Source organism: Cyphomyrmex costatus, unplaced genomic scaffold (genome assembly GCF_001594065.2).
Source record: "Cyphomyrmex costatus isolate MS0001 unplaced genomic scaffold, Ccosl1.0 scaffold69, whole genome shotgun sequence".
Taxonomy (NCBI): Eukaryota; Metazoa; Arthropoda; class Insecta; order Hymenoptera; family Formicidae; genus Cyphomyrmex; species Cyphomyrmex costatus.
The window spans coordinates 2,801,955-2,813,299 of NW_017280255.1; the positions used below are offsets into that span (position 1 = coordinate 2,801,955).

Sequence of the window (11,345 nt, forward strand, 5' to 3'; positions counted from 1 at the left end):
ATTTGTATATGATACTGACTAATTTAATATTGGCCAATTTACTGAAAAAGACAGAGCGTAGTTAATTACTTATTTGTGAAGTACTAAAAGTACCAAAACAACAATGCTTTTATATATATATATATATATAATATTTAAAATAAGTAATTTATTACTGTTTGTTTAATATTTTAACTAGTTTAAATTGTACAATAAATTATTATAGTTACCGCTCGTGTACATACTAAGTAATAAACAAAACAAATTAAGGTCAAGTATTAAAACGAGCATACTCAGATGGCTGATAATAGATTTTATTAATTATTCAAGATGTAACACCTCACGATACATTTTGGCTTGACTTAGCCTTCTTCAGACGTGAAACAACTTAAAATTTATATATGTATAAAAAATAGACTAAGCGCATGATATTAAATGGAATACAATTTAAAATTACGGATTTTACAAAGATCTCATCTTACTATTATTTTACAAAAGAAAAATTATACAGAAAAATTAAACACACTGCAATGATGTAATTCTACAGAATAAACATAAACGGTAAATTAATGTCTATATTCCAGAATCGATTCTTCGATTAACACAAATAAACAATCATAAATTAACAGTGGGAAAATTATTTTAATCTTACAATTAACATGTAGAATACCAGTCGAACGTTTTGGTCTGTGATTTAGACCATCTTCAGCGACAACGCTATAATAAACGATACTTCATATACTCCGAGTAGAATGCAAATTGTAGAAACAATTATTGTTAACTGACAGTATGTTCTTGTGCACCAAATAGAAGTGAATACATCGTTGATATGTGGAACTGTGTATTATTTCAAAATGTCGGAAATATGTCTGTGAAAAAACCGTTAACACAAAAAATCTATTAGAATCAAATTATTGTATTAATCTATTAAATATTGTCCATAAAAAATTACTAAAGAAAATTCTTTTGTACTCACCCCTGTTGGTAGACAAAAACATTATTTCACAAATTAAATCTTGTTTAATCTTCGGTTAATATCGAGAACGGGTAGAATCAAATCAGTTAAAATGTGAGAGAAAAATTCCCAGTCAGAAACAAGATCATTTGTCTATTGTCACCGGTGTGAGTTAGATCTAGTCTAACCGCCATGTCGTACAGAACAATTTTTATATATGCGTTTGATATCTTATTTTTCATTCTCATATGTTGCTGAGCTATAATACTTAATTCTAATTTTTTAATTCTGGACATGATGTACATTCATTCTGTTTCTGACTGGAAATTTCTCTCTCACATTTTAACGGATTTGATTCTACCCGTTCTCGTTAACTAGAATATAGACATCAATTTACCGTTTATTTATTTTGTAAACTTACATAATTGCAGTGCGTTTAACTTTTCTATGTAATTTTTTTTTTTGTAAAATAATAATATGAGATATTTGTGAAATCCGTAATTTTAAATCATATTCCATTTATTATTGTTTAAAAAAATATTATATCTAAGTGTGTCTGTTTTAATACTTGACCTTAATTTGTTTTGTTTATTGCTTAGTATTAAATTGACTAGTAATAGATTCCTGTAAAGGTTAAGCCAAGTTGGATCTAGACTATAATTTATATCAGTACTTATATAATATTATTATGTTATGAACGATTTATGTATGCTCATGTATTCATATTACACATATTAAATCAAATAGATTGTATATTTACAATAATTAAAATAAATAATATCTGTTAAAAATTAGCTTAGTTTTTTATTATAAATTTTATTATAAATTAGCTCAACATGTTGATCTCATCTTTTCATATATACATATATATGAGAGCGATATTTGATTTTACATGGGATTCTCTAGAAGCGATAATCCTCTTCAAGGTATAATATATACGTTTAAATTCATTTTACACCTAAACGAAATTATTAATCGATTCCGTAATTGCAGTTTATGAGAGCGCTGTTATGGGACAGTCGTTAACCACATTTTATTATTGTGAAACTTAAGGTCGGAAATTGATGAAAGGGCGATAATCAAGTTGTAGAAGATGTGGATAATTAAAAATTAATTCAATACAGATCGAGAAAAATTAATGAAACTTGACGAGCGCAAATGCTCGTAACTCGACTTTCGCGCGATACTCAAGTCTCATTAATATTAAAGCATTTTCCATGAGAAATTACGTTGCAAAATCAAATTAATTCATTAGTATTAATTCCTTTTAATTATATACTGAATGTTTGTACGAAGGTGAATGTTATAATAAGCAATAGATCGCATCAAGTGATACTATCTTTCCCGTTTCTATTTCCATAACGAAATAAATATGCATATATAGAGAAAAATAAATGGAAAGATAAATATAGGGAGAATAAGTAACAGAAACGAGCGTCATGCAAAATCCCTCGTCATATATTTTTCAATAGGATATCAAAAAACGAGTAAATCGCAAAGTATAAAACGTCTTTATCGCGTGTAAATCTTTTTCTATTTTATGAATTCGCGCGCAAGTAGCTAAAGGGAAGTCTTTTCGCGAGAAAAAAGAGCGCAGAAATTATTCTTTTACCATAAATTCTTGCCTCGGTAAATGACCATGCTCGAAACCGCCAATATACTGGCATCTTTGAATCGATTGAATACCTTTATTCAATGGAAGTCGCATTCAATAGGCATCCGACAAAACACATTTATGCGTATCTCGTTTATGTGCAACTGTCTTACTACTGCACATTAATGTCCTAAACACTTTTCATTATTTCACGAATATGTAGACCCGGAGAGAAGAAATAGCTCCGCTGCAAATTAATTTCGACGCGATAGAATTCTAGTTTCTCCTTTAACGTGTTGCAATTGAGAACATAACACATCAAATTCTTGCCCTCCTTCGACGTAAACAGTTCTGTGTCCTAATTACTTAAAATGCATCCTTGCACGCTCCAATTTAGAAATTGCATATGGGTAATTCTGAATGCATGAAACGTATGACGATGTAAAATTATATTATTTGCAATCAAAAAATATATTATGTAAAATGCACTGAAACGAATTTTATATGCAACAAAATATATATTTAACAATATTTATTTTTTCCGTAAAAGTATTGCCTAATTTTCTTGCCTAAATAAAAATTTAAAAAGCTAAAATGTTTTTAAGTAGAAATTTTAATTGCTGAGAGCTTTGCGTTTTCGAGAATTTACTTACTTCGAAAAGTCGGGAGATACAATTTTTAACGTATATTTCTGTAGCTGTACGATTTTGTGATGGTGGATTTTATTTAAGCATACAGGGTGAGTTATAAATACATATGTTTAAAAATTTTGCGTATTTCTCGATAAAAGAAAGAACAAATGTTTCTATAAACATCACAAATGCTTCATTATTAAAATAATCAACACGAATAGATTTGATATAATTATTGAATCAAATCTCACAAAAAGATTACTTCTTTCGTGTGTAGAAAATGATGGAGGACACTTAAGCATCTTTTGTAAACAACAAAAGTATCCACGTGAAACTTTTAAATGAAGTCATTATTTGACTTTAAACTGTCTATTATTTCGATAACGAATAATTTATAATCTAACGTGTATTGGATATATTTGCTTTTCCTTTGCACGAACACGCTCATAAAATTTTAAGATGTTTATGATTTACCCTATATAGAAGTATTACATATATATCTGCTTTCCGACTGCATTAAAAATGATCTGCTTGCTCGTGTATCTCGCAGATGAATGGAAAGCGAAATGGACAGAGATTTTTCCGATATAAGCTTCGCAAAATCTAGTTTAGCGTTGGCCCTCATGATACGAGATTCAATAATGGACATGAATAAATAGTGTCAAGTCATGATTTTTTTTTTTATTTAAAAGTTTGAGGTGGGTTTTTCTTTTTTATTTATAAGAGATGCTCAAAGCGTCTTTCATCATTTTTCACATGAAAGAAAAAATCTAATTTGATACTCGATTATTATTTAAAATCTATTCATACCTTTTGATCCTTGTAATATGATATTCAGGGAAATAACAGTTATAGCGACAAACTCATTGCATATACGCACCTGCTTGAATTCCTTGCGGAAGTTGTCGTTGAGCCAGGCGTAGAGGAACGGATTGTAGCAGGTGCTGCTCATGGCGATGCAGTGCGCCATGAAAAAGCTGAATCTGTAGTAGGACCAGTCGCTGGCGTACGAGTAAAAATCATCGACGATGTTGACAAAATTGAGCGGCAGCCAGGATATACCGAATACGGCAACCATGGCGATGAGCATTCGATTGGTCCGTCGTTTTCTTTCACGATCGTTTTCTTCGCGTTTTCCAGACTTAGTACCCGGTTTAGCACGGGCTTGCTCGTTCAACTTTATCGAAACACATATGTAGCAGAAGGTAATTGCCATAAATGGTACTGCAAACTGTAGTATTGACGTGAGACAGCTGAAAATCTTGCGAAATTGTTCGCTTGGCCAATTTTCCTCGCAGAAGGAGACATACGTCTCCTCTACTAGGTGTACGTACAGTCCATACGGCAAGGTCAATAATAACGCGATCATCCATATAGCCAGGATGATCGCTAAACATGTTGTCACTTTCATTCTCGGATGAAAAGGATAAAGAATCACATGGTATCTATCAGCAGCTATACTCGTTAGCGTCAGCGTGCTTACATATACACTAACGCTTTGTGCGTAAGGTACCAGGTGGCAGAGGGTCTTACCGAACACCCAACCGCCCAGAAAGGTGTACAAGGGGGTGAAGGGCACGGCCAGTATGCATAGCAGCACATCGCTGAGTGCGAGATTCGTGATGAAGAGATTGGTGACGGTGTGCATCTGACGGTTCCGAGAGACGACAAAGACCACCAGCGCATTACCGAATATACCCAGCACGAAGATAATGATGTAGAATAAACAAAACATTATTTGCACCATCAACTTCGACGTTATGTCCTCCGGCACGTAATTATAGTTGTCCTCTGACAAGTTCTCCATGATGACAGTATTATCGACGATGCCGATGTTATTTGCGTTATTCACGACGTATCTTGGAGATATAATAGGTCGAGGTGGGATAAGTCCGGAAAAGAATCTGAAAAAAGATTTCGTCGATCAGGAGAAGTAATTTCTCATGGAGCTCCTCGCCCATTAAATTTTACATTATTATAAACATAAAAGAAAAGTAAAAGTTTTTGTTGTTACATATATAAACTTGTCATCTAAAATTATTTATTTTACGATTTACTATAAGTATGTGTATTTAACTCTGTTTATAGTTTAAAAAATGATTCTTCGTTCTTATTTATTGAAACATATGATACAATAAAATGTAGCAATTATCATATCCTGTAATAATTTCTCGATGCTCTCCCGGTTAGAGAGAGAGAGAGAGAGAGAGTTTTACATGAAATTCATTAAAATATCTACCTAGCTGCTAAAATCGGTGTCCATCAATGATGTAGCACGTAACGCGATTCCATTAATCTTCGATTAATACGCATCGCGTATCTAACAAGTGGAAAACTGTTTTCGCTCAGTGTAATTTACGACCTCTCAGCCGCGCGTAGAAGTAAATCCGCTCACTCACTACAGCAGCCGTTAAAAGAATATCAGTAAAATCGTTCTTTGACAATTATTTATTATTCAACATCCAAGAAGGAAACAAAGAGAAAGAAAGAAGAAAAGACAGCGGAGCTGTGTCATCAGAATACACGCGTCTCTATTTCCGATTCTTAATGGCAAAACAATCTTGAGAGATGCTGACGCGTTCCTGTCAAGCTTTTTAAATAGCTTCTCTCTCTTCTCTCTCCTCACTTTGAAGATTCGTGACGCGCGACGTGGCCGGTATTGTCGACCACTCGAAACTTTCGGAAATGCTTGTTCGACGGCGACGACGACACTACCAAACTTTGCTGACGGTTTCGCCCACGCCGACCACGTCATAATCAGTGCTCTCCTATGTCTTGTTTTAGCGAGAGGAACGACCGTCGTTTCGTAGAGAGTTCAAAAGTTTCGTCGCGAAACATGTTAATTGCTTGACTGTCGCCACCATTCGCTTCAAATATAACGCGAACGTCCAACGAATTGATGTGCAATCGACGTTTCTATTAATATATCGACAAGCATATGATATTCACATACTACTATATCTCTAAATAATCGAAGAAATTTTTAATACAAATAACTCTTGAGTATTTCTTCGTTGTGAATTGTCGAAAAACAGCGTAACTTATACTACAATTTAGGAGTAAGAGTAATTTAGGAGTGAAATATATTACAACGACCCTTTTCAGTAGTATTTCCGCTTGTCTGCCTTGCTCTTTAATTAAACATTTACTCGTTGCCACCTTGTGAATTAATGAACCAAGCAATTTGGTGTTACCTCTAAATTCATTGTCATTTATTTACGACATTCACTACTTTCTGTTTCAATGTGAATTCTATTTGAAAAATGATCTTGTCGAGAGAGAATCGGAAATAGAGACGCGTGTATTCTGATGACACAGCTCCGCGTTTTCTTCTTTCTTTCTCTTTGTTTCCTTCTTGGATGTTGAATAATAAATAATTGTCAAAGAACGATTTTACTGATATTCTTTTAACGGCTGCTGTAGTGAGTGAGCGGATTTACTTCTACGCGCGGCTGAGAGGTCGTAAATTACACTGAGCGAAAACAGTTTTCCACTTGTTAGATACGCGATGCGTATTAATCGAAGATTAATGGAATCACGTTACGTGCTACTTCGTTGATGGACACCGACTCTCTCTCTCTCTCTAACCGGGAGAGCATCGAGAAATTATTACAGGATATGATAATTGCTACATTTTATTGTATCATATGTTTCAATAAATAAGAACGAAGAATCATTTTTTAAACTATAAACAGAGTTAAATAGACATACTTATAGTAAATCGTAAAATAAATAATTTTAGATGACAAGTTTATATATGTAACGACAAAAACTTTCACTTTTCTTTTATGTATATATACCTAATAATGTAAAATTTAACGTAACGATAAAATAATAATTTATTATTTTCAATATTCTTGCTAATAACTACTTATCGTGAAAAAGAAGAATATTCCAAAAGAGTTATACAAGAAAAAAAGAGCTCCGAAAGCATTTGGACAAATCTGTTCAAAACTCTCTTTTCTCCTCCCCCAACTTTACTTTCCACTTTTACATCTACAGCTTAGAGGTTTCAAGAGGATTAAACAAAAAAACCGGTAAATAAAGAAAGTAGAAAGAAGAGGGTGTCATGAAAAGTGATTTACCGTGAAAAATCACGTACGCCTTGTTATACGTGCGACATCGATTTCGACCACCTGTTGAAGAGTCCACGGAGTCGGAAAATCGCGGCGGTTTCTTCTCTCACACGATGAGGGACGATGATGCACCAAGGTTCGTCGAGTTAAGACAAAATAATGTTCTTAGGATCTATATCGCGATGTCGCGCGGATTTCTTGCGCAAACACGATTACGTAGAGAGATTTAGGCCGGTATTACTTAGACTGGGGCTCGCGCATCCTCGGGGGACCCGCGAAGCGAAGAAACGGACACACGCGCCCAGAAAAAATATGAAAACCAATCTCACATACACACTCACAAACGCGCACTGAGACTATCTACGCGGGTTGATCCTCTCTTGTAATTTATCGCAGTTCTGTATTCACAACACGTTCGTCGTTCTTCTCCGTGTAGCGCAGACCTCGAAGGGACGTGTTCTGAAGGACGTTTTAAGAACGTACCCAGGAAGATCTCTGGGTTAAAGTGTGGGTCCTTCGCGGTAGAATGTCTATTACACGCGAGTACGTTCGAGGATCGTCCAAAATCTAAACTAGACTATCTGAGAAAAGTGCACTTCGTCCCTGATTTTTCCGATTTCATTAGCGATATCTAAACTATAAGACTATCCGAGGAAAGCACTTCGCTTTTCGAATTCTCCGTTTTCATTAACGATCAATTTATATTATTTTCTCTTTTTGTTAACGGAACACGGAAAATCGCGTTGTGCATTTATTTGAGAAAAGTCTTTATTATGCTCGATCTCCCTGGCGGGATATTCAACGCGTGGTCCAACTGTTCGATGATTCTCGCGATTCGTCGAGGATGCTGGGACCATGACCCCGAGACGATGATCTGTCGTGCTCGCTCGACGTTCGAATACTAACGCGATCACCAGCGTCGTACCCGCTGCGTACCCCGACTGCGTACGCGCGCTGCTTCCCCGTCCGCGACTGAGAACCCGAGAAAATCGGTTTTAAGCTTGAGGGAGACCGGGGGCGGCTTCGCGCGCAGGCGTATGATCGCTTGTGTTACACCTCTCTGTAGACACGAAGATATATTTATAATGGAGTATTTGATCATGTTGATATTTACCCACGCATCGAAACCTTCAAGGGACATCCTAAAATCGTTAAACTTGTGAAGTATATATTCATAAAAATGACTTTACTTGGAATACATTTTCTTTATTAAAATTAGTGCATTTATTATTTTGTTTTCCACGAATAAAGAGGATTATTCTTCTGTTTTTCTACAACGATTTATTAATAAATTAAAGTGAATTTTAGAATTGTATCTCAATAATCTATAGTTCTAGAAAAGGTTAAGCATTTAAAAGGAACAGAAACAGTCTTACACGGAAAGAATTATATTTTAAAATTATTACCCTGAAAATATTGTAATTGTGGAAAAACATTATCTTTAAAAAGAACTTTAAAATTATTGATAATTTTACTCAAATGAAACGTTAAATTTGTGAAGTATATATTCATAAAAATGACTTTACTTGGAATACATTTTCTTTATTAAAATTAGTGCATTTATTATTTTGTTTTCCACGAATAAAGAGGATTATTCTTCTGTTTTTCTACAACGATTTATTAATAAATTAAAGTGAATTTTAGAATTGTATCTCAATAATCTATAGTTCTAGAAAAGGTTAAGCATTTAAAAGGAACAGAAACAGTCTTACACGGAAAGAATTATATTTTAAAATTATTACCCTGAAAATATTGTAATCGTGGAAAAACATTATCTTTAAAAAGAACTTTAAAATTATTGATAATTTTACTCAAATGAAACGTTAAATTTGTGAAGTATATATTCATAAAAATGACTTTACTTGGAATACATTTTCTTTATTAAAATAGTACATTTATCATTTCGTTTTCCACGAATAAAGAGGATTTTCTTCTGTTTTTTTATAACGATTTGTTAATAAATTACAGTGAATTTTAGAATTGTATCTCAATAGTCTAGTTCTAAGAAAAGGCTAAGCATTTAAAAGGAACAGAAACAGTCTTACAAGAATTTTCGTAAAATTACTCGCTTTTACATTTATTATTATTATTATTATTATGTATAACAATAATAAATATAAATAAATTTAATTTTTTTTGCTTCACTTGGAATGGAGAACCGAGATGGAAGCAAAAACTATAAAATGCAGCTTCATTAACAGCTATTAATTCAAACGAACTGCAGTAACGTGTAGAAGCTTAAAATCTCTTTCTCCATATATTTCCCGTTATTGTTTCGCTATTTTCCATTTAGTGACACAAGAAAATCAATACAAATTTCGTTTTGCTTTGCTACTCATTAAAAGCTATAATAAAGACAGAACTTCTGTCTACTGACGTCACTTGCCTGTTTCTATAACCATGTGTAGTTTAATTTTAATCTCGGTTTAACCCTTCTTTTTTTTTTTAAGAATTAAAAAGAGAATGAAAAACAAGTTGTACTAAGAATGTTCCGATCGACCTTTCCAAACGATAATAGTAATTATAAATTTCCAATCTGTTTTACGAAAAATTTTTCTAACTATTTTATAAACTGTTATAATTTTTTTTACGAGTTTTTTTAACTATTTTGAAGCGATCTTTTTGCAAAAAGTCGATCGTTAGCGAATTAATTTGGAAAGAACTTAATCTACGTTGACAGAAATGTGTGAGCATAAGTTCTAACTTTTGAAATTAGAAAAAGATAAAGAATGAGTTGAACTCGAACGAGTTGAACCGAGATTAAAATTAAATCTTACATTAGTGGAAGCAGGCCTAAATGAAAAGCAATCTCGTTAGTTCCAGTAAATTGCGGCCCAGGTAAGCCAGAAATAAAATATTCATTCAGCGTAGAATCACTTTGTTTTTGTGATTTACCACGGTCCATTTCGTGCCACGTGTAATCGAGAGCTATGTCAAGGCGGCGCGCGGCCAAAAATACTTGAGATTCTCGCAAGTCCATGAGTATTCTCTTAGAATCTAATAAAGTCGAAATGAATATATATTCTTCGCGCGGAGGTCCACCCGGTATGAATTCAGTTTCGGGGCGAGGAGAGGACAAAGAGCGCGGCAAATTTGCTGGGGAGAAGAGATATTGCCAGTTTGCATCTTATTGGGGGAAAAAATTCTTTGACTCGGATATGCTCATTTGGATGCGCATATTCCTATCGCAAGATATGTCGACTATTTCACATTCGTTTTAAGGGACAGAGAAATACGGGGTTTCACGTCCACGACGTCGATTGGAAATAAAAAGTCGATGAGAGTCGTATAGTACTCGTATTTCGTATACACCACCATCGGATTGACAATCGGGAATTCACGGCATTTACATTACGTTGCAATGCCGAGCGAGCGCTGGCTGGAAATTTACTGATCATCCGTTAGAATGCAGCACGCGGCGGAACGATAAAGCCGCGCGCTTTATCATATATTATTCAACTACTTGAACTTTGCGTCGGTAATTAAATTTGAGATAATGAGATGTATTTTTTTTAACGGAATCAATGATGCATGACCTTTTTTATTTTTCTCGTAAAGAGATAACGCTGCGATATTTTTAGAATTATTAAATTAATATTGCAAGTAAAACGTCGATAACAAAATACATATTTTCTTTCTTTAAATTAATGAATACTTTAGGTGTACGCCTACACTACTTAATGTTGGCTCTTTTATTGGCATTTCTATCTTTCCTAAATATAATTATGAAAGAAATATATTAGTATATGATATATTTTAATTACTTTTTTCACCGAAACGTTTATATGAATTTTATGTCATTCTTAATATGAATAAATTATACGTTATAATAATTTATCACGAATAAGAACCAGTGTGTGGGATTATGCTTATTTTATGAAATTATTGTTTTATTACTTTTTGTTATATTTTTTTAATATAACAATAAATATAGTGACATAATGCCCACTAGATCTCTTCAGAGAAATTCAATTTAATACTGAAAATTACTTATCTTGAGTATTAAAAGCATCGAACAATAACATTTCTAATATTCAAAATGAATCATTAATCATTACTTTCTAATATTAAATTTCTATAAGGGATGTTCTTAATCAATATGCGTCAAA

General features: G+C 33.5%; 1 protein-coding gene across 1 annotated transcript in view; it reads right to left on the reverse strand.

The window, feature by feature from the left end:
- The window catches only part of LOC108780252 (prolactin-releasing peptide receptor), a 68,021-nt gene extending 63,025 nt beyond the window's left edge, over positions 1-4,996 (reverse strand). Inside the window, exon 1 of the mRNA XM_018547890.1 lies at positions 4,041-4,996. Coding sequence (XP_018403392.1) covers positions 4,041-4,967 — 927 coding nt within the window. The 5' untranslated portion in view covers positions 4,968-4,996. The remainder of the gene's footprint in view (positions 1-4,040) is intronic.
- Positions 4,997-11,345: the final 6,349 nt, after the last annotated feature.